The sequence below is a fragment of the Natator depressus genome, chromosome 26, assembly GCF_965152275.1.
Source record: "Natator depressus isolate rNatDep1 chromosome 26, rNatDep2.hap1, whole genome shotgun sequence".
Classification (NCBI taxonomy): domain Eukaryota; kingdom Metazoa; phylum Chordata; order Testudines; family Cheloniidae; genus Natator; species Natator depressus.
The window spans coordinates 5,937,459-5,959,849 of NC_134259.1; the positions used below are offsets into that span (position 1 = coordinate 5,937,459).

At 60.5% G+C, this 22,391-nt stretch overlaps 1 protein-coding gene across 4 annotated transcripts in view; it reads left to right on the forward strand.

Moving 5' to 3' along the window:
* Nucleotides 1-22,391, forward strand: part of SORBS3 (sorbin and SH3 domain containing 3) — a 39,662-nt gene that overhangs the window by 9,767 nt on the left and 7,504 nt on the right. For 2 of the 4 annotated variants that reach the window (XM_074940061.1, XM_074940060.1), the window contains exons 2-14: nucleotides 6,821-6,940; nucleotides 7,795-8,184; nucleotides 9,043-9,151; nucleotides 10,016-10,260; nucleotides 10,789-10,852; nucleotides 11,277-11,312; nucleotides 11,771-11,846; nucleotides 14,355-14,451; nucleotides 15,212-15,283; nucleotides 15,901-15,960; nucleotides 16,538-16,624; nucleotides 18,263-18,315; nucleotides 20,706-20,851. In XM_074940061.1, the coding sequence (XP_074796162.1) occupies nucleotides 6,896-6,940; nucleotides 7,795-8,184; nucleotides 9,043-9,151; nucleotides 10,016-10,260; nucleotides 10,789-10,852; nucleotides 11,277-11,312; nucleotides 11,771-11,846; nucleotides 14,355-14,451; nucleotides 15,212-15,283; nucleotides 15,901-15,960; nucleotides 16,538-16,624; nucleotides 18,263-18,315; nucleotides 20,706-20,851 (1,480 nt within the window). In that variant the 5' untranslated portion in view covers nucleotides 6,821-6,895. The remainder of the gene's footprint in view (nucleotides 1-6,820; nucleotides 6,941-7,794; nucleotides 8,185-9,042; nucleotides 9,152-10,015; nucleotides 10,261-10,788; nucleotides 10,853-11,276; nucleotides 11,313-11,770; nucleotides 11,847-14,354; nucleotides 14,452-15,211; nucleotides 15,284-15,900; nucleotides 15,961-16,537; nucleotides 16,625-18,262; nucleotides 18,316-20,705; nucleotides 20,852-22,391) is intronic. The other 2 variants (XM_074940062.1, XM_074940063.1) reach the window with 2 other exon arrangements.

Sequence of the window (22,391 nt, forward strand, 5' to 3'; positions counted from 1 at the left end):
TGGGTGATGGGGACCTCATGGGAGAGTGGGGTGCAAAGGGGGTGGATGGGCTGGGCTGGGGAGCAGTGTTGGAAAGGTTATAGGAAGGGGTGCAGTGGGGTTGGAGCTTGGGGGATGGGGAGCAGTGTGGGGTGGTTGTGGGAAGGGGTGCAGTGGGGTTGGAGGTGGGGGGATGGGGAGCAGTGTGGGATGGTTATTGGAAGGGGTGCAGTGGGGTTGGAGGTGGGGGGATGGGGAGCAGTGTGGGGTGGTTATTGGAAGGGGTGCAGTGGGGTTGGAGGTGGGGGGATGGGGTGCAGTGTGGGGTGGTTATAGGAAGGGGTGCAGGGGGGTTGGAGGTGGGGGGATGGGGAGCAGTGTGGGGTGGTTGTGAGAAGGGGTGCAGTGGGGTTGGAGGTGGGGGGATGGGGAGCAGTGTGGGGTGGTTGTGGGAAGGGGTGCAGTGGGGTTGGAGCTTGGGGGATTGGGAGCAGTGTGGGGTGGTTGTAGGAAGGGGTGCAGTGGGGTTGGAGCTTGGGGGATGGGGAGCAGTGTGGGGTGGTTGTGGGAAGGGGTGCAGTGGGGTTGGAGGTGGGGGGATGGGGAGCAATGTGGGATGGTTATTGGAAGGGGTGCAGTGGGGTTGGAGGTGGGGGGATGGGGAGCAGTGTGGGATGGTTATTGGAAGGGGTGCAGTGGGGTTGGAGGTGGGGGGATGGGGAGCAGTGTGGGATGGTTATTGGAAGGGGTGCAGTGGGGTTGGAGGTGGGGGGATGGGGAGCAGTGTGGGGTGGTTATAGGAAGGAGTGCAGTGGGGTTGGAGGTGGGGGGATGGGGAGCAGTGTGGGGTGGTTATAGGAAGGGGTGCAGTGGGGTTGGAGGCGGGGGATGGGGAGCAGTGTGGGGTGGTTGTGAGAAGGGGTGCAGTGGGGTTGGAGGTGGGGTGCAGTGTGGGGTGGTCATAGGAAGGAGTGCAGTGGGGTTGGAGGAGGGGGATGGGGAGCAGTGTGGGGTGGTTATAGGAAGGGGTGCAGTGGGGTTGGAGGTGGGGGGATGGGGAGCAGTGTGGGGTGGTTATAGGAAGGAGTGCAGTGGGGTTGGAGGCGGGGGATGGGGAGCAGTGTGGGGTGGTTATAGGAAGGGGTGCAGTGGGGTTGGAGGCGGGGGGTGGGGTGGTTATAGGAAGGGGTGCAGTGGGGTTGGAGGTGGGGGATGGGGAGCAGTGTGGGGTGGTCATAGGAAGGGGTGCAGTGGGGTTGGAGGCGGGGGATGGGGAGCAGTGTGGGGTGGTCATAGGAAGGGGTGCAGTGGGGTTGGAGGCGGGGGATGGGGAGCAGTGTGGGGTGGTCATAGGAAGGGGTGCAGTGGGGTTGGAGGCGGGGGATGGGGAGCAGTGTGGGGTGGTCATAGGAAGGGGTGCAGTGGGGTTGGAGGCGGGGGATGGGGAGCAGTGTGGGGTGGTCATAGGAAGGGGTGCAGTGGGGTTGGAGGTGGGGGGATGGGGAGCAGTGTGGGGTGGTTATAGGAAGGGGTGCAGTGGGGTTGGAGGTGGGGGGATGGGGAGCAGTGTGGGGTGGTTATAGGAAGGAGTGCAGTGGGGTTGGAGGCGGGGGATGGGGAGCAGTGTGGGGTGGTCATAGGAAGGAGTGCAGTGGGGTTGGAGGCGGGGGATGGGGAGCAGTGTGGGGTGGTCATAGGAAGGGGTGCAGTGGGGTTGGAGGCGGGGGATGGGGTGCAGTGTGGGGTGGTCATAGGAAGGGGTGCAGTGGGGTTGGAGGCGGGGGATGGGGAGCAGTGTGGGGTGGTTATAGGAAGGGGTGCAGTGGGGTTGGAGGCGGGGGATGGGGTGCAGTGTGGGGTGGTTATAGGAAGGGGTGCAGTGGGGTTGGAGGCGGGGGATGGGGTGCAGTGTGGGGTGGTTATAGGAAGGGGTGCAGTGGGGTTGGAGGCGGGGGATGGGGAGCAGTGTGGGGTGGTCATAGGAAGGGGTGCAGTGGGGTTGGAGGCGGGGGGTGGGGTGGTTATAGGAAGGGGTGCAGTGGGGTTGGAGGCGGGGGATGGGGAGCAGTGTGGGGTGGTCATAGGAAGGGGTGCAGTGGGGTTGGAGGCGGGGGATGGGGAGCAGTGTGGGGTGGTCATAGGAAGGGGTGCAGTGGGGTTGGAGGCGGGGGATGGGGAGCAGTGTGGGGTGGTCATAGGAAGGGGTGCAGTGGGGTTGGAGGCGGGGGATGGGGAGCAGTGTGGGGTGGTCATAGGAAGGGGTGCAGTGGGGTTGGAGGCGGGGGATGGGGAGCAGTGTGGGGTGGTCATAGGAAGGCGTGCAGTGGGGTTGGAGGCGGGGGATGGGGAGCAGTGTGGGGTGGTCATAGGAAGGGGTGCAGTGGGGTTGGAGGCGGGGGATGGGGAGCAGTGTGGGGTGGTCATAGGAAGGGGTGCAGTGGGGTTGGAGGCGGGGGATGGGGAGCAGTGTGGGGTGGTCATAGGAAGGGGTGCAGTGGGGTTGGAGGCGGGGGATGGGGAGCAGTGTGGGGTGGTCATAGGAAGGGGTGCAGTGGGGTTGGAGGCGGGGGATGGGGTGCAGCGCGAGGGAGGAGATGGGGAGCTGAGGGAGCACTGTAGAGGAAGAGGTTGATGGCTCAGGTGACCAGGTAAGAAGTTCTTGGATGAAGACAAAGGCCGTGCTCCAGTGCAGGGGGCAGTGTGGAGTTTGTATGGCCGCAGCACCACCGGCATGTTCGAGTTCTTCACAAGTGTTAACTCATTACCTCTCACAACCCCCTTGTGCCTGGGGAAATAGATACTGTCCCCATTTCACAGATGGGGAAACTGAAGAAAAGAGAAGGAACGTGACTGGCCCAGGGTCACTCAGTAGGTCAGTGGCATTGTAGGGAAAAGAACCCAGGAGTTCTGGATCCTAGCCCCTTCCTCTAACTCGCTGGACCCCACGACTCCTCCCAGAGCTTGGAGTAGAACCCAGGAGTCCTGGTTCTGTTGTATGTTGAGCAGCTCAGTACCTAAGGGGCAGTGAGGGTGAGAGGCTGGTTAAGGGACCTGTGTGCTGCTTGGGAAGAGCGGAGCAGCTGGAGAGACACTGGGACACATTCCCCCTTTCCTGCTCCCCTACCCTGGGTGCAGTGCCAGGCCCGGCTCTGTTTTATAGCAGTGACTCATCCCCTCAGCCCCAGAGCTGGTGGGTTGTCCCTCCGCTCCGGATTGTTCTCCTGCTCCAACACGCTGCTCCAGCCCCCTCTCTCTGGGCCTGCCTTTCTCTGCAGTGTTTGCACTGGGATGGTACTTGGCTCTGGAAATATTTGCACACCAGCGGCACTCCAAAAGCTTCACCCTCCCCCACCCGCACCCCCCTGCAGGGCAGCATTCTCCTGCCAGAGCTAAACCGGCGCATCGAGTTTCATCCAGCCTGAGGGACTATCCCTGGAGTTGGGGGGTGCCCAGCTGGCAGGATGGGGGTGCTGAGGTTAAAAGAAGGGGTGTCCCCTCCCAGTAAGGGGAGCAGGGAGGTCAGAGTGAGACTCATGGGGAAGGCACTGCTCAGATCTTGGTGCCAGGGCTCCTGCCCACACTGGTCCGGGAACAGTGAGCGCATGCCCTAGTGATGTGGTTTCCGTGCACTGGAGACTCCAGCTCCACACCTGCGCCTCACCCCAGCAGTGGGGGAGACTTGGCCCTGTACCAGCAAGCAGACCCCCCCCAAGCCTGAGCTGGAGCTGCAGCTCCAGGCACAGATGAGTTGGTGGCAACCTCAGATGCTGGTGGGGAATAACGGATCCTCCTTGTGGTCCTGCCCCTCCACTCTGCCCTGGGCATTGGCATCTGCGTACCCACCTGGGGTCGTCCCCTTCCCGGCCTCTGAGCAAGGCTGCAGGGAGGGAGCAGCAAGCTGGCTGGGAACAGAGAGAGAGAGAGAGAAAGACTGGTCTGCATTAAGGACCATGTCTGGGGAGAAGGCTTTTTGCTGAGACAGTAATGCCCACAGGGGAATCCCAGCTGGGTTTGTTGGTGGTTGGAAGTTGGGGGCAGATCTGGCCAGAGTCTCTTTTCCTCAGGCTGGTTTCTTCCCTCTCCCTCTTCTCCCCGTCTTGCTCACTCCCTGCTGAGTTAACAGCCACAGTGCCAGAGACATCTGGGCCCAAGGATGCAGGGTAAAGCTGCAGGGTGGGAACTGGCAGCTGCATCTCCCTGTGTGCTGCCAGAGAGCTGCCAGTGTGGGCGAGGGAGATAAAAGAGACAGGGTGAGTGTGTGTTTGCGTTTAGGGCTCTACTAAACAGTGATAAACAGATGCAACCACAAATACTACAATGTTTTGGTGTCTGTTTCCGTCAGTTACTAATGGGTTTTGGTTCTTCTCTTTTGTGTAGTATTGCATTATGTACACGTACTCACATAGAGTAGTATGTGATCATGTCATTAAAGACAGGAGGGAGCCTTTAGAGCCTCCACGCAGATGTCTGCTGCTTGAGCTAACAGAGTGACCGTTAGCAGTAATAGGCTGTCATCCTCCAGGTGGACCTTGGGTTCCATTCCAGGCCCTGGAGGGGAGTGCGCTGCAGTGGGCCCTTTCCCCTCCAACCTGTCCCAGTCCTGTCTCTTCTGCACCCCTGACTCCTCGTCCCATTTCCACTCTATTCACCTCGCCGGTCCCAGTCTCCACTACTCAAGCTTCTCATCCCCGTCCCAGTCTCCTTGCCCAGCCCTTCCCAGTTCACCCTTCCACCCCTTGGCTCCTTAAAACCCCTGGCCCAGCCAATCCCAGTTGCCTCCTCCTGGCTCCTCATCCACTCACCCCCACACACCGATGTTCCCCGTTCCCATTGGCTCCCAGGCTCCTTGTCCAGTCTCCATATCCTCACTTCAACCTGGCTCCTTCTCCCCGGCTCTTTGTGCACAGTTATTTTAATCCAGCAACTACAGGGTTAATGAGTTGTCGCCCGCACATGTGCTGGGCTGGAGTCCCATGTGAGCGGCTGTGTTTCTGTTGGCTGGAAAAGCCTGGGAAACCGTGTATTTCCCCCTTAGGTTGCAAGGTTTTCAGGGCAAGGCTCTGTCTGCTAAATGCCGAGCGCCCTGTGGATGCTATATAAATAACACCACGCTGTTGCATCTGGTGTTCTAGCCTGCACCTATGCTTGCTGTGCCGACCACTGGGCAGGCAGAACAGGGCTGAGGGAAGCCTGCTGGCTTCCCGGAAAGAGCTGGTCAGTGCGCCCCCTTGTCGGGACTGTGCAGCCCCTGGGGGGCCAGGGCGGAGAAGAGTCTGAAGTGGATTTCTGCTCCGTGCGGAATGGGCATGGCTGCTGGGGAATGGCGCCAGGTGTGTGTGTGGGCCCCCGGCTTCTCCTCGTCCCCTGCTCCGCGAGCCCACGGCCCTTCTGGCTGTGGTGCAGGGCTCCGTCCTGAGCAAGAGGGTTTCGGCGATGGGTCTGCGCTTTCCACTCCATCGAACTTAGCCTGGAGGTCGGGGCTCTCCTCGTCCCATCTCAGCCCCGCCTCCTGCCCGCCATGGACAGACGAGGGGCTGGAATCTGCCCACAAAACTCCTAGCCAAGGGGGGTGCCCCAGAGACAACAGGGGGCCCCCAATGAGTGGCACTGCCCTAATTGTGCTGGCTTAGCTCCATGCTCAGCTCTGCCAGTCAGGGCTGCCTCCAGGAGGGGACTGTCACCTCGCTGGCCTTCCCCAGGCTTGGAGAGGGACAGGGGTGTTGCGGTGCTTTTGCAGGTGGCTGCTGAGCCTGGCGTGGAGAAAATGGGGGGGTGGGGGGCTTACACGGGAGAGGTTCAGGGAATGGGGAAGGCTCCTCAAGAGGGGCTTTGCTGGGAACCCCACAAGTCCCGGGCAAGCACCAGAGCAGGGCAGGGAAACCAGGCCCCACAGTGCAGGGCCAGGGCCCTATCTCTAGAAAGGCTGGGTGTAGCCAGGTGTCACCCTCTGGGGGTGCCCATCAGGCAGGGCCGAGTGACCCTCCGACTGCTCTGGCTGTTCCGAGCCCTCCCTGGATTGTTCCCCGTGAGCCCCGGCCCCAGACACGGCCCCCTCCCTTCTGTTAACCCAGTGCTGCCCCCAGACGGCTCTGCCACTCCCACGATGGTGGAGCCCGGCAGCAGCTCCGACTGTAGCTTGTTGTTCAGGGCTGAATACAAGGCCGTGGCATTGTCATAGCAGCAGGGAATGGCCAGACACAACGTTCGCGCTGGCAGGGAAAGGAGGTAGGCGCTGACCTCGCGGTGGACCCCCACCAGTCATGGTGGCGGGGGGGTTTGTTTCCCAAGAGCGCAGTGTGCAGCGCTGACGGGCTGGCACCCAGCTGTGGCCAGGATCTCTCTGGAGCTGGGATTTAGAGGCTCTCCCCTTCTGCCTCCCTCGCCTGGGGAGAGCTGTAGCTGGGAAGGAAAGAAACTGAAGCCATTCCAAATCCCATCCTGCCGCCCGCCAGCACTGTTGGATCCCCGCACCCTGGGAGCCCCAGTTTGCCTCTGCATGCAGGACTCAGCAGGTTCCCAGGCCCTGATCCTGCTGTCTGTGGGGCCACTGCTGCTTCATTGGGTCTTGTCTTGCCCTCGGAGCATGATGTTGCAGCCCCAAAGCCCTGGCTGGCTACTGGCTTGGTGCCGTAGGCGCCCTCACCAGCCTGAGTGCCCGGCGGCCCTGGTAGAGGCATGACGCTGCCAGGCAGTGGAATCCGGCCTCTGGATGGGGGTGGAATGAACAGGGACAGGCAAGCTGGACCCCAGTTTCCCGACCAGCGAAACCCATGCCTTCCCTGCCCTCCATCCTGGCTCAGGCTCAGGGCCGCGGCCACATCTCTTTCCCTCTGTGTTGCAGAGCCCTGCTGTGCTGACCCCCGGGCTCCACCCTCCCGCCCCGTGGTTCCGGGCAGCTGAGAGGCATGAGACAGCAATGGCGTTCCAGGCAGCCGGATCTGGGACACTGCAGCCCCGGAGCGTAAGGCGTTGATTCCCCTGAGCTCCTGTTGTTTTTACCATCGCAGGGTCGATGTGCGAATAACAGGAAACGCTCCCAAGCGGCCCATGCTGTGGAACTGGCTCCCCTGGGAAGCCTCTGTACTAGTCAGTGTAGCGAGAGCCATCTGCTGGGAACGGTCCTTTGCTGGGACAAAGCAGGCCCTAATAGATCTTGGCCTGGCAGCCAGGACTCCTGGGTTCTATTCCCGGCTCTGCCACTGACTCCCTGTACGCCTGTGTGCTCCAGCCACACCGTACCTGCTTGAGGTCTCTCCCCCTTCGCTGCGCCTGTCGCCAGGTGCTCAGTGCTGATGGCACGGGGCTGCTCGTGGGCGGGCAGTCGGATTGGGGCGATGGTGGCTGCAAAGCGAGGTGGCGAGGGAACGCCTGCTCAGGAGTCAGAGCGTTGGGCCCCTGTCCCTTCCCAGCTCAGGGCCCCGGCGGGGATGGCTCAGGGGAGTCCCATCTTCGTTCCATACACAACAAACACAAGGTGTGGCCCCCAGCTCAGGAAATGGAGGGAGGGGACTGTAGGGCAGGCCTGAGAGGCACCAGCAGAGCTGTTTGATGTGGGGAGCTCCCGGCTGGAATAGCAGGAGGGGCTGAGGGTTGGGATTGAGGGACCCACGGGAGCCGGGAGGGGGTCCAGAGCTTGAACGGGGGTGAGGCACTGCAGGACAGGACCGGCAGAGCTGGGCTGGAGACCCAGGGCTGGAACAGGACGGAGGGGCACTGGCTGGGTGTTGGTGCACGGTGGTAGAAACGTGCCCAGCACCTGGCTGTGTCAGCCTCCTACTCTCATCAAGAGTGAACTCATTCCTGCCCCTCCCACAGGTGCGACCCCTGGAACCTCTCCTGCATGGCTGGGGACTGGAGCCTGCTGCGCAGAAAGCACCGCTCCTCGGCAACTTCTCTCTTCCCGCGCCCCTGCAGGGGACATTCAGGGCAGCTGGGAATCCCCATCTCTGGGAGAGACACGGTGCACATCCAGCAGGAGCAGGGGGCAGCGGCTGCTTTCCCCACAGTCTCTCCTCTCCAGCCCCCCATGCCACGGCAAGGGGTTGCCTGAACCCTGAGGGGCCCCAGGGCCCCAGCTTGAAAGACTTCGTCCCATCCCACTTCCAGAAGAGGGAATTCCTTCCTGCTGCCAGAAGCCCGGCAGCCCCCACGGCCACATCCCCTCAGCCATCCATGTGGGTCCCGCTGCGACACAGAGGACCCAGGGTGAGTGAAGCCTGCCCTGCCCTGCCCTGCCCTGTCTGGAGCAATGGCATGCCAGCCCTGGGAGCTGGGGGTGCTGCTTACACAGCATGGGGAGAGTGGTGCTGGAGTCAGAGCCACCTAAGCTAGCAGCCCTGCTGGGTCTCTGTCCCAAAGATAGTGGTTGGGGCCAGATGGGCAGTCCTGGAGATTGACCTCACAGGGACAGCCCAGGCTTCCCCCACACACTGCCCCACCCAAGTGCCTCACCCCGACCCTCAGGCCCATTCAGCCCTTGGCCCTTCCCCGGGGCTGCCCATGAAGGGGGTGACTGATGCCGATGGGGACGGTGGCCTTTGTGTTGTAGATGCTTCGCCCACTGGACTGAGACCCACCCAACCAGCCTCTCCCAGGGGCCGCCGAGCGGTCGTTGGACAGCAATGGGTTTTGGTGCTGGCCAGCCTAAGCCAGAATTGAACCGATGACCTGGGGAAGCTCAAGGGGGAGTCTCTTTGCTATGCAGTGGTGGGGCCCATGTCTGAGGAGGGATGGGCAGGAGACACGTTCAGCCCCCAATCGAAGTCCAGACTCCTTCCCCACCTGTTGTTGTGTGCGGCTAGTTCCAAAATCAGAGAGGGGAAACTGAGGCCTCAACTTCTCTGGCACCTGCTGCCTCCGAATCACCCCAGCACCTGCTCCCTGGCACCCAGTGTGCTGTGACTCCTCTGCCCCTCAGCTCCCCCATGCCTGCTGTAACCCACACTTCCCAGTGCCCTCTGTGCCCTGACCCCTGACTCCCCTGCATCCAGACTCCTTCGTGCCCACTGTCTGGGCCCTGCTGCACCCTGCATAGCAGAACCATGTTGTTTCCCTCCCCCATAGGTGCCCGTGATCCATAACTGCGGCTCCAACACCCTGAACTTTGAGTTCCGTGACACGTCTCCCCACAATGGCACTGCCGAGCCTAGGAGAGCTACCCCCAGGAGCTCAGGTAACTCCAGCCAGGGATGGTGGCCCACAGTGCTGGGCTCAGAGGCCCGGGAGAGCCCCTTCTGGCTCAAAAGCCCTTCCAGCCAGCCCCGTTTCTGAGGACCATGGACCGTGTGACTGGAGGCCCAGATCTCAAGGTGCAGCTGTCTCAGTGCATCCCCCTAGGAGCGGCCGTCTGCCTGCAAGCCGGAGGTCCCAGGAAAGGGCGGAGCACAGAGCATTCTCAGGGGCTGAGAAGCAGGAGAAGCTCAAATCCAGGCCGCTCCCTGCGCCAGGTTTAGGCCCAGCTCCTCTCCCAGACCAGCCCTGAGTAACGAAGCAGGGGGCAGCCTGGGGGAGCCACCGAGCTCAGCCAGCCTGGGGAGGCACCTCTGGCAATGTGCTGGGGGCAGGGAGAGAGGTGTGGCCCCTTAGTGGCAGAACGGATGTGCCCCCTTCTCGAGCTGGATAGTACCGGGCAGTCAGGGGAGCCGGGCACGTCCCCACTTGGAGCAGCCCATCGCCACCACAGCCCTGCCCCCAGAGCTCACAGAGCAAGGACTGAACCCAGCCTCAGATTTGCCTTTCCCAGCACTGCATTTAAAGAGTGGTGGGGAAGAGACACTGAGTGGGGAGCTGAGGCCTCCCATTAAAAATAATATGGCTGTTCTGGGTTCCCTGGACTCCTGGCCCCACATCTGGACACTTGATGTGGCAGTCTGTCTGTCAGCCCGTGTGTCTGTCCAGGGGACGTGGGCCTTGCTGTCAGTGGGGCTGCCATTGTGCTCACCACCCAGGCCCTCTGGCATAGCAGGACCCATAAGTCTTTGACTGACCATGCCCTGAACCCCATCTCTCTGTCTGTCTCTCCCCGCCTTGCTTGCAGTGAGCGACTGGTACCAGACCTGGCCTGCCAAAGAAACGAAGACGCTGAGTTCTCAGGCAGTGTCTGTTCCCCTCCCGGCTGGGTCGGCAACGAGCCCCCTGGAGAACGGCCCTCCGCCTGTGCCCCGCGCAGCCCCCTGGTCTGCCACCTGGACCAGGGATAGCAAGAGGAAGGACAAGCGATGGGTGAAGTACGACGGGATCGGCCCGGTGGATGAGACAGGGATGCCGATTGCATCACGATCCGTGAGTCCAGGGAGGGAGTGGATTTAACGGGCCTTTAGAAACCCCACTGCTGGGCTGGGCTGCGGGGAAGGGAAGCATATAGGAGGTGCTGGCCCCTCGCAGTCAGTTCTGATCCCAGTGCCCTAGTGCGGTGCAAAGGGGGGCAGTGCTGCAGGGTAGGGGGCTCTGGAGGAGACACTCTCCCCTTGCAGCCAGTGCTGACCCCAAGGCCCTAGCGGGGCACAAGCTGGTGCTGTGCCCCAGGAAGTGGGGTGGGAGGATCAGTAGGGGGCGCTATCCCCTGGGAGTCCGTACTGACCCCAGTGTCCCAGTGTCGTGCTGGGGGGCACTGTGCTGCAGGAGGTGGCGTCTTATGCATACGAGTTAAATGCAATGTCCTGGCCATCATTTGACACCTGGCTGGGGCCAGTTTCCCTGCCCCCCGCCAGCCGTGGCATATCGACCCCGCTGTAGCTTTCTGCTCCCCGCTAGTCTCCTTGCTGCCGGGCTGCTGCTCCTGATGCCTTGTGTGTTTGCTTCCCACGGCAGAGCGTGGACCGGCCCCGGGACTGGTACCGGAGCATGTTCCAGCAGATCCATCGCAAGCTCCCGGGTAAGGTCACCTCCTCCCTCGGCAAACCTTGGAGCCGCACGCTGGGTGCAGGGGCCTTCCTGCAGCAGCTCGGCTAGAGCGAGGCCACGCACCTCTCGTGCCCTCCCACGCTTCCCTCCCCCCCGTCGCATGGTATGTAACGAGTCAGTGTCTTTCTGCCAGCTCCCCTGCCACATGTGTCTGTCCTTATCCTGGGACAGAGGTCAGGGACCGACTAGTCCCCACCGCCCCACTCCCCTGCGCCTGTTCCTGGCCACATCCCTGCTGCTCCCAGAATTCCCATGGGCCTCCCCCCCTGTCCTGCTTGCTGACAGGGTAGGGAAGATCCCAAGCTGGGGTGCTGATTTCTGCACCCCCAGCGTGTGCCACACCAGACGTTGCCCCATACGGGAACCTGCTCACACCAATCTCCCTCCTCTTCCAGAACCGCAGCTGGACTGGGATTTCCACCACTGCGTGGGTAAGCATCACAACCTGCTCGCTGGGGATGGGAAGTATCAAGTCCTTTAACATCGGGACAGAGAACAGGGCCTGGGGGTCCCCTCACCCCTCTCTGCAACCATGGTTCGTAGAGAGCAGGGCTTGGGGCCTTCCTAGGGACCACAGCTTCCTGCCCCCCTGTTCATAGAAAACAGGACTTGGTGTGTCCATAAGGACCACAGCTCCCCTCACCAGTCCCTGCCCCCGTGTTCACAGGGAGCAGGGCTTGGGGTGTTCATAGGGGAAGGCCCTCACCAGGCCCTGCAGCCCCCTGTGCACAGAGAGCAAGTGGCTGGTGTTTCAGTTCTCTACACTCGGGGTGGAGTGTTGGGCTCTGGGATGGTGCCCTGTGGGAGGACACAATCCTTTGCCTGTCCCTCCAGGAGTCTGCGCCTCACCCCTTTCCACACTGGGCACTGACCCGTTTGTCTCCCCCAGAGCCACGCCCTCCAGCGCTTGCACAAAAGGGCCCCGCTCCAAGTGGCTCTCCTTACCTGCAGAATGGCCTGGGCTGGTGAGTATAGACGTGGGAGTGCTTGGGGGGACGGGACATGCACACCTCTCCAGTGGGGAGGAGCAGCAAGCCAGAGGTGCGGAGGGGAAGAGCCAGGCCTCTAGGCTGGTATCCCTGCCCCGGAATAGATCAATGACTCATCAGTTCAGTGTCCCACTTCCTGCCACGCCAGATCAAATAACTGACCAGGCAGCTCTGCAATCTAACCTGGTGCCAGGCTGGAACAGACCAGTGGCTGATCTAACCAGCTATCCTGCCTCTGACAGTGGCCAACGCGTGATGGTTTAGAGATGAGTACAAAACCCTTCCTGTGCCACCCCAGTGTGCATTATCATCTCCTGTGAAGACATAACTAGCTCTGTGGATGAAGGGAAAGCAGTAGACGTGTTGTTCCTTGACTTTAGCAAAGCTTTTGACACGGTCTCCCACAGTATTCTTGCCAGCAAGTTAAAGAAGTATGGGCTGGATGAATGGACTATAAGGTGGATAGAAAGCTGGCTAGATTGTCGGGCTCAACGGGTAGTGATCAATGGCTCCATGTCTGGTTGGCAGCCGGTATCAAGTGGAGTGCCCCAGGGGTCGGTCCTGGGGCCGGTTTTGTTCAATATCTTCATAAATGATCTGGAGGATTGTATGGATTGCACCCTCAGCAAGTTTGCAGATGACACTAAACTGGGAGGAGTGGTAGATACGCTGGAGGGTAGGGATAGGATTCAGAGGGCCCTAGGCAAATTGGAGGATTGGGCCAAAAGAAATCTGATGAGGTTCAACAAGGACAAGTGCAGAGTCCTGCACTTAGTCCGGAAGAATCCAATGCACTGCTACAGACTAGGGACCGAATGGCTCGGCGGCAGCTCTGCGGAAAAGGACCTAGGGGTTACAGTGGACGAGAAGTTGGATATGAGTCAACAGTGTGCCCTTGTTGCCAAGAAGGCCAATGGCATTTTGGGATGTATAAGTAGGGGCATAGCGAGCAGATCGAGGGACTGTGATCGTTCCCCTCTATTCGACATTGGTGAGGCCTCATCTGGAGTACTGTGTCCAGTTTTGGGCCCCACACTACAAGAAGGATGTAGAAAAATTGGAAAGAGTCCAGCGGAGGGCAACAAAAATGATTAGGGGACTGGAACACGTGACTTATGAGGAGAGGCTGAGGGAACTGGGGATGTTTAGTCTTCAGAAGAGAAGAATGAGGGGGGATTTGACAGCTGCTTTCAACTACCGGAAAGGGGGTTCCAAAGAGGATGGCTCTAGACTGTTCTCAGTGGTGGCAGATGACAGAACAAGGAGTAATGGTCTCAAGTTGCAGTGGGGGAGATTTAGGTTGGATATTAGGAAAAACTTTTTCACTAGGAGGGTGGTGAAACACTGGAATGCGTTACCTAGGGAGGTGGTGGAATCTCCTTCCTTAGAAGTTTTTAAGGTCAGGCTTGACAAAGCCCTGGCTGGGATGATTTAGTTGGGGATTGGTCCTGCTTTGAGCAGGGGGTTGGACTACATGACCTCCTGAGGTCCCTTCCAACCCTGATATTCTATGATTCTATGCCTTTCTGGCCCTGGGTCTTGATCAGCTTGTACCCTGAAAGATGAGGACCAAGGGCCTTTCTAATCTGACCCTGGCTAAGGGTGCAGGTGCGGAGTCTCTTTGAATAAAGCGAGGAATCCAAATTTCAAACCACTGGCCATAGCAGCAACATCCTGCAGCAGCGTGTTCTGCAGGATAACAGCACTGTGTGGAAAGAAATGCCACCTCATCTACGCAGGCTTTTCCTGTTCTTTGTGCCCAGACAGGTGTGTCCCTGCTGCAAAGGGCAGGGAGGGACTGTTCCCCTTCCAAACAAACCCTCCACCAGCTTGGAAAATGAAGTTTGTTGGAGCTTCCCACCCCCCACCACATGATTACACCCACCTGGTACTCAGCTTAGCCGCCACGGGGCAAAGTCCCCCTGCTTCAGAAGGGTCTGCAATGATGGGATGGCTGTTAAAGGAAAAATCTTGGTGTCTTAACAGCCACTCAAGTGCCTCTTACAACTCCCAGCCCTGAGGCCAGGGGTAAGGGCACCTGGAACCTGGGTGCTGAGCTGCCAGGGGCCGGGTGGGTGGCACTCCCTCCTCCGAGTCAGTGCTGATCCCAATGCCCCAGCATGGCCCTAGGGGTGTTGTGTTATAGAGGTGGGTGGCTCAGTAGGGGGTGCTCTCCCCTCGCAGTTAGCACTGGCCCCAGTGCAGCAGTAGGGGGGCCGTGCTATCGGGAGTGGGGTGGCCGGCTTAGCAGGGGGCACTCTCCCCCTTGCTGATCGCAATGCCCCAGCACAGCCTCTGTGCTGCAGGGAGTGGTGGGAGGGCATCTGCCCCTCCGTGTGGCCCGTGATCGGGAGGCAGGGGGCGTGCAGCCCTGTTGTGAGAGGGATGAAGGGAGTAGCTGTGCCCTTTGCAAACACCTTGGGATGCCCTTGGGAGCTAGGCAGCAGGGCAGAGCTGCACTCACCCCACTCCCTTTCCTTGCAGGAGGGGCCAGGAGGCAGCCAACGATGCCGCGATGGAGCCCAGGAGCATTTTCAACTACGAACCCGGGAAATCGTCAGTCTTTGACCATCCCAATCCAGTAAGGAGCCTTCCCTGCCCGAGCACGCCCCCCCCCTCCCCGTGCCTGCTCTGTGTGTGTGTGTGTGGGGGGGGCTCTTGGCATTTCCTTTGGCACAGACGTGTCTCCGCACACCTTAGCTCCATTATACTGGCTAGCTCTTGGGTTGGGGGCATTTTCCAGGGGGTCTGCACTGACGCAGGACAGCCCGAGCGGGGAAGCGGAGTCCCGGCTGCTCTCCCTGTAGCTGCAGTGGTGTCTTCCTGCTGGAGAAAGCCGCATTGATCTTGTCAGACTCTTGGGATCCGTCTTGGGTCGGCCCCTTGTGCCAGCGCTGCTCCAGGGGTCAGCCCCAGAGCTGCAGCGGGCTGTTTGCCTTACTGTGTCCCGGTCCCGCCTGATCTCTGGCTTGGAGTCTGGCTTGTGCTCCGTGCCACTGGGTGGGAAGGCTGGGAAGCAGAGCCTGAGGCTCCATGGGCATGGGGGGTGACAGCGTGGCCCGGCATGACGTGTACGTGTGTGCACAGGACATTTAGCATGTGTGTGTACGTGTCTGCATGAGGCTGCCGGGGGACTATGCCGTGTGCATGGCGTGCCGCGCTGCATGCCCATGCATTGCTGGACGCTAGCACGCGTGTGTGCGCATGGGAGGCTACGGGAGACCCTGCCACGTGCCTGGCTCCTGTGCAGGGTGAGATCCCCAGGCTGCGGCTCCGGGAGTGCTGGCAGGGGCCTGACGTAGGAATGTGCTCGTGTGGCTCTCTGTCTGTCCCAACTGCAGGCTGCAGAGCCCCTGGCGGGAAGTGCTGACAGCTGGTACCAATTTCTGAAGGAGCTGGAGACAGGGAGCCTGGTAAGAGCCTCCTGGTGCTCTTCCCCCCCGCCCCCAAGCTGCTATGGGGGCTGTGGGATTGAGACGGCTGCTTGCCGCTATCTCAGGTTCCCCAGTGTCCCTCTACCCCCCGCTTCCTACCCCATCTCCTGCTATGTCCCATCAGTGTCTTCCCTCTGCAAGGGACTTTCCCTGCGGCCCCCTGAGCCAAACCCAATCCCCCTCTCTGTGGACGCTGAAGGGGTCCTTTGGAGTGCCTGGCTCCCCTCACCTCTAGGCTTGTTCCATGGGATCTGAGTCCAGCCCCCCGTGACACCCCGCTGGCCTCGCTCAGTGTGCAGGCAACCCCCGCAGGGACGCGTTCCCCACACCGGCCCCTCCTAGAGATGGGCTGCTGGCTCCCTGCCCCACGCCCAGGGCGGGCTCACCACCCACCTTACATTGCAGGAACCCTGGGATCCTCCTGGAGGGAGCGAGGTGGCTGGAGAACAGTCAGCGGGAGTGGCAGGAGCACCACCGGGGTGGGCCGGGGAGGGAATGATCCTGCCTCACTCCCTGGCTGGAGCGGATCCGCCTTCTCCCAGTCCCTGCTAGAGCGGGTGCTTTGCTGACTGCTGCCCACTTGTTGACTTTTGCAGCCTAAGAAGCCCCTGGCAACGTTTCCTACGGAGCCTCCCCCGCCGTCCCAGCCAATCGAGGTAAGTGCCGTGCAGCTGTGACGGCCGGGGCATGTGCCGGGCACGCGCTAGCAAAGCCGGGGCTGCCCTCCGCCCTGGGGTGCAGCCCAGTGAGCATGTGCTAAAGGCCTGAGGGGGGGAAGGGGGTTGTGGCTGAGCGATGGCCCTTCCCCTGCAATGTGCACTCCCAGCCCACCCCGCAGCTGTTCTGCAGCTGTGTTTACTGGCTTCCATGGTGCTTTGTTTTTCCCCTCCCCCGCTTCCACGCCGAGGTCAGGCGGAGGTTTCAACTGGTCAGCAAAGGCTCTGGTGCCGAAAGGGAAAGAGCCGCACCATGGGGCCACAGCGCCGGGGCATCCTCACCCCGTGGAACCTCCACGCCCCGTCGCCGTGGCAACGCCACACCATGCCAGGGCGGTACCGATGCGCCTTTGCGGTGTCCTGGCGCTGGGGCACCATGCCGAAGTGCATCCCTGCCACCACCACCCCGGCACCGCCGGGCAGGGTCATACCCTGGCATCGGCCCCTCCGTGAGCGCGACCGGGCGGTGTGCCGGCTGGGCCCTGACACACGCTGTCTCCATCTTCCCCCCAACCAGGTGTTGCTGGAGAGAGAGCTAAAGCAGCTAAGTGAGGAGCTAGACAAGGACATGAAAGCCCTGGAGACACATCGGCACCCTTGCAAGGTATCCCGCCTCCACTCCCCAGGGGCAATCCTTTCCGCATAGCTGTCGCTGCTTATTGCTTCCAGCTCCTGCTGACCAGCTGGTGCCCTTTGCCGTCCACATCCTCTTCTCTCTCCCACCCTGCAGGACTCGCCAGCGCCTCCTGGGGCCTGTGCTGATCACTGCAGAGCAGCAGGGACTGGTGTTCGTGAAGGGAGGGGTATTTTTCCTCTTGACTTCACATCTCTGTGCTGGCTCTGCGTGTAAATGACATCTGTCGTGTCAGCACACGGCGCTGAGTTTGCATCCCGACAGAGGGCTGTCCGTTTCTTACCTCCCGCGAGCGGAGCTCCTGCTGGGGACTGGAACCACGCTCTATGGACATATTGTCCATATACAGCCCTAGCTCCTGATGTACTATCCGTACATACCCTTCCCCAGGATGTGGGACACTGGCTTTCTTTTGAGACCTCGCGTGACGGTCTTTGGTGAACCACAGTGGACTTACCAGATTCAGGATATACCTCTGGGCCCTCGTGACAGTTGGTGTTAAGAAGTTCTTGGGTCGCAGGGATACAGGGCCTCTCCCCCCCTCAGGGGGCACTGACTCTAATCCAGCCCCAGGTTGCGGGGCTGGCTGGCTCAGGGGGACAGGGAGGGGGGTCCACACGCTCACATACCTTCACTCTCCTCAGGAATCAGTCGCTTGGCATTGACCCTGTGCCCAGTGGAGGCGTTGCCAGCAGCTCTGCTCGCTGGCTGGGACAGGCGGGCAGCGCCAGGGTAGCCCAGGACCGAGGGTAGGGGAAGCTCTTACAGACCCCGCCACCAGGGTGCGCAGGTCGCACGGGCCTGAATTGGCTGAGCTAATCCCCAGCAAGAGTCCCACACCGGGCGCTCTGCGGGTAGCGGTGTCAAAGCCTCGTCCAGGCCAGGCGTTGCCCAGCCCTCTCTGCCAATAGCCATGCGGGGTACCCGGCTCTGCCTCTGGACTCACGCTGCTCTCCCTCCCTTCTGCCCCCAAAGGCACGGTCTGTCTAGCTATTTTGTAACACCTGCCCGCCCCCGTAGGCAATTCTCTGTCTAATCTAATCTATCGCCTATCCCCAGATACACTCTTCCTTTATCCACCTGTCATAGTTCTAACACACCGTCACCATAGCGTCGAGGCACTGTCCGTCTGTCCTCCGTCCATCTGCCAGCCTTGCCCTCCCCCTCCCCCCGACCTCAATAAAAAGAATCGGTCCCAGATCCCTCATTTGCCTTGACAAACCCTGGGTTCGGGTGGCAGCTTGGGAGCTTACAGGACACACCTCTGTCCCTCCCTGCCTGTCTCCCCATCTCTCTGTCTCCCCCTATCTCCATGGCCCTGAGCCCCTGGCCCTCTGTCTGCCCGCCTCCCTTGCAGTTGTCCCCCTTGCTCTGCAGGGGCCTTGGCGCCTAGACCCCCGGCCTCCCCCCCACAGAGATGCTGGACTCTAGGACCCTGCTCTGGCCCCACTGGCTAGCTCTCCCTCCCTGCCGGATGGGCCAGTTCTCCCTGCTGGCTCCTTATTGGCTCCTCTCTGCCAGGACTTAGATCCCAGCTTCCCGCACAAGACAGCCTCTTGGATGATTAATTTTCTCTTTCCCCCTTTCTCTCGCTGTCTCTCCCTGCAGACTTCCTCGGCGGCTCCCTGCGCTTGCTCCCCTTGCCTGGACTCTGCCGCCTGGTGAGTACAGCCAGGTAAAGCGGGGCATTGGGGCTGGCATGCTGGGTGCCCCCGCCCAGGTGCGGCAGCCTTTGGTTAGCTGGCGTCATCCCGCAAGCAGCTTGGTCCGCCCAGCAGCCTGGGGCTGGTGAGCTCAGAGCGGATTACGAGAGGTGCAGAAAAGGGGGGAGCGAGGGAGAGCTGAAGGGATGAGCGAGCGAGGCAGAGAGAGAGGAAGGAAGGGTGTGACAGCAGAAGAGTGGAAGGAAAGAAGAGCCCCTTGCTCATAAGTTAAGCATCAAGAGTTAGGGCTCCTCAGAACCGCTTGTTCTGGGCAGCGGGGGCACAGGGGGTACAGCGGGGGTACTTGGGAAGGGATTGGAGGACCAGAGGATTGGTGGCAACTAGCAGCCTCTATGCCAGGGTGCGCCTGGGTGAGCACACGCCTTCGAGCGCCCCACTGCCCTGGGCAGCCTGCTGCTCCCTGGCTGCAGCTCCCAGCCAGGTGCCTTTCCCGGGTCGCATGCCCCCGTTCCGGGGATTTTCCAGCCAGCTTAGTTCACATTGATCTCTGCCAGGTCCCACCCCACAGCAACGCAGATGTTTCCCAGCATAGGCGTGACCTGAGATCGGAGCCTGGGGTCTGTGCTCTTTCCATGCACTTTCATTTTGGAGCAGATCATCACATTCTTTCAGCGTGATCAGAATCCAGGGCGGTTCCCCTCCCTCTCTCACCATCAGTCACAAGGGCAGTGCCTACAAGGGGTTAAGCAGAATTCCCAGGAAACTTTCCCCGGAAGCCTCAGAGTCTGTCCCTGCAGCCACAGGAATCAAAAACAAACACTCCACTTGTAGGTCCTACCATAAACAATGGGCAGGTAGACCCTACAAGAAGCCAGGCCTTTGCTTTCCTTCCTTTCCTTTCTTTCTTTTCTTTCCTCTTCTTTTACTTCCTTTCCTCCTCCCGGGGAGGAGGGCAGGGAGTAAGTCTCGAGGAAAGTCCACTCCCTGTCTTAGTCTTTGGACAAGGGGGGTATAGGGCAGGGTGCCCCCCATCCGCCAGGTGTCCTGCTCTGCCATGCACCCTCTCCGGAGTCCCACTTGTTTTCCCTCAGCATCATTCAAGTGCCTGGGAAAGTGGTGCTGCTCCTTTAAGAATTCAAAGTTAAACTTTAGCCAAGTGGCTGTAGCCTGCCAACTCCTTGCTGCTGCTGCTGTCTCAGTTCCTGCCGTGCGGGCGGTGCACAGGGAAGGGAGGAACCAGCGCTACCCGCCTGGCTGCCAGGGTAGGAGGCAAACTTCGCGTACCCACTCTGGCTGAGGGGGGCAGGACATGCCGGGACCTGGCCAGGGGAATGGCCTGCAGGGGCAAAGAGAAGGAAGGGAAGTGGCGGGGCAGCTGCAAGGCAAGAACCCGGATTCCTGGCGTTCCCTTCCCCCAGCTGGAACTAGAACCCAGAAGTCCGGGCCCTGAGCCCCCCACCCTGCTCCTGGAGGTTCGAAGAGAACCCAGGAATCCTGACCCCCCAGCCCCCTGCCCTAACCCACTAGACCCCACCCTGCTCCCAGAGCATTGAACAGAACCTAGGAGTCCTGACCCCCAGCTTTCTCCTAGTTTGGCTGTGGGTGAGATGTAGGGAGGGGTTGGCTCTCTGGGTGGGAGCAGGGGTCTGGCTCTTTTGGGGCCATGGAGGGAGGAGGGGAAGCAGGCTGAGAGCAGGGGCTGTGTCAGGGGTTGCCTGGCAGCCAGGTTGGGCTGGGCCGGCTGCTCAGAGACTCCCCCTGGGTGGCTCCAGCAATGGGGCTGGTTTGTTTTCCATGGGCAGTGGAGGTAGGACCCAGCAGAGACACACCCCGGGTCAGCTGCTCCTGGCCACCGCTCTGCACTGGTGAAGTAATGCTGGTGGGTGGCCTCTGTGCCCTCGGCATCCTGTTGGAACCAGCCCCTGGCTGGGCTGGGGGCACGCTCTGCAGTAGGCTGCCTGGTAGCTCTCTCCCTTCCCAGACTGGAGCCCCAGTTACCCCGCTTCTCCCCCAGGAACCCACCCCTGCTGAGGGGGGGGACGCCATGCTGTCAGCACCCTGCTTACGTTACACCCCCTTGTACTCCCAAGCCAACCACCACTAGGCCCTTGGAATAGGGGGATCTAGCTGTTCCCGAAGGCCTGGCTCCGGTCTGCAGGGGGGCTGTCTGGGCATGCAGGGTCTGTGTGTCGCTGCATGGGGTGTGCGTGTCTGTGAGTGTCATGGGGAGTGCACATCCCGGCAGATAATCACTCCCTATGGGTCACTAGCTGTGACCTTGTCCCTTGATTTCCTCTTGGGATCGGGCAGGGGCGCCCTGAGGTTTTGGGACTGGTTATCCACAGAGGCCCATAGTCTCTGTGACTGACTCTCTGCTCCTGCTCTAGCAGCCCGCCGTCTGCCTGCCGTTCCCATCCTGCCTTGGGGCAGAGCCCCCCCGCTGCCCACCAACTCCCACCTGCCAGCCCCAGCATGGAGAGAGGGGGCCTGGGCCTGGCCACGAGCGATTGGAGCAGGTCTCCCCTCAGGAAAGGTGAGGATCTCTGCACACAGGCATGTCCTCCGAGGAGCTGTTCCCCTCTGCCCCCAGACCCCTGCTGCCACTCATGCCTCCACTCTAGCCTTCTCCAATCTCTCCTTCACTCGTGCTGTCCTCTCTGCTGGGAATCCTCCCTGCAAACCATGGAGCCATTCCCCCCTCTTTGAGTACTGCCTTGACACCTGCCTTTCCCCTTCCTCTTTCTCCCGCCCAGCCTCCCCCTCTGGCTCACCTGTGGTCAGACCATGTGTGCAAGACCCTACATGCACTGGTCTCATCCACCCCTCTGCACCCCAGTGGCTTCCCAGCTGCCCGTGGCCTCAACCCAGCCATCTAAGGGCTCCTCCCTTTGCGCTGGGTTTTGGGGTGGGGGGAAGGTAGCTGTACTCTTCCAAGCTCCACCCAAAAACCAAGCTCTGCCCACTGGAGTAGTGACCTAGGTAACTCTGCTGACACTTAAGTGTCACTGATGGCATCCGAGCTAACCCGCTCTGCGATGAATGGGGCAGTTCGCCCCTCTCAGAGTGATTGTTTCAGGCTCTCTGCAGACTCAGGCAGATGTCACTGCATTACCTGCGTGTGGTTCAAGTTTTCAAGGTTTTCTTCCCAACCACAAAACCATACTCCTTTTTTCACAATGAAAGTGGAGATTCTGGGGACCAAAGCAGCAGCTTGTGGGTGCACAGCTGTCTCCTGGCCCAGCCCAAACCCTGGCTCTGGGCCTATTGTGCTGCTCCACATGCATGGCCTAAGGGTGGATGGTGTCACAGACAGAGAGCCAGTAATTTGGACACTGGCTGGTGTAGACAGTAGCAGGGCTCTGGTCATGTTCACTGGGGAGCAGCTGGATTGGCAGAAATTAAGAAATTTGCTTATTTGAGTCTATTTTGGTAGATGCAAAGGAGTCTGTGCGGCTGTGAGCTGTCAGAAGAATGTTAATAGGCAGTATCAGTGGATAGAGCACTGGACTGGAGCTCAGAAAACCTGGGTTCAGTTCCTGGGTTCAGTCTGTTGGGTGACCTCAGGCAAGTCACTTCTCCACTCTGCCTCAGTTTAAGGGTAAAATGGGGCTAATGACACTGACCTCCTGTGTGAAATGCTTTGAGATCTGAGATGAGCTGGGGGGCTACTAATACTTTGAGACAGTGAGTCCAGACGGGAGGGGTGGGTGAGAATGATCATCCTCAGCCTACAGAGAGAGAGGAAGCAGCTCGTCCAAGTTCGTGGCAGAGCTGGGACGAGAACCAGGTCTCTTGACTCCCAGCCGCCGGACTATGCTGCCTCTTCACAGTCTGGGAGAGGTGCAGGCACTCAGAACCCAGGTGTCCTCCCATGCCAGTGGCTGGATATATGGGTGGGAAAGGCAGCTCCACTGGCACCTTGTCTCTTCAGATTCAGAGCAATCCCTGGTATTGGAACAGTGCTGGGTGTCTCCTCGTAACACCCGCCTTCCTCAGCCACGGGAGCTGTCAGGAGAGCTGTGAGTGTCCCACCACAGGGTGACGTACTCATCTCACTGTTTCATGGTTCTCTG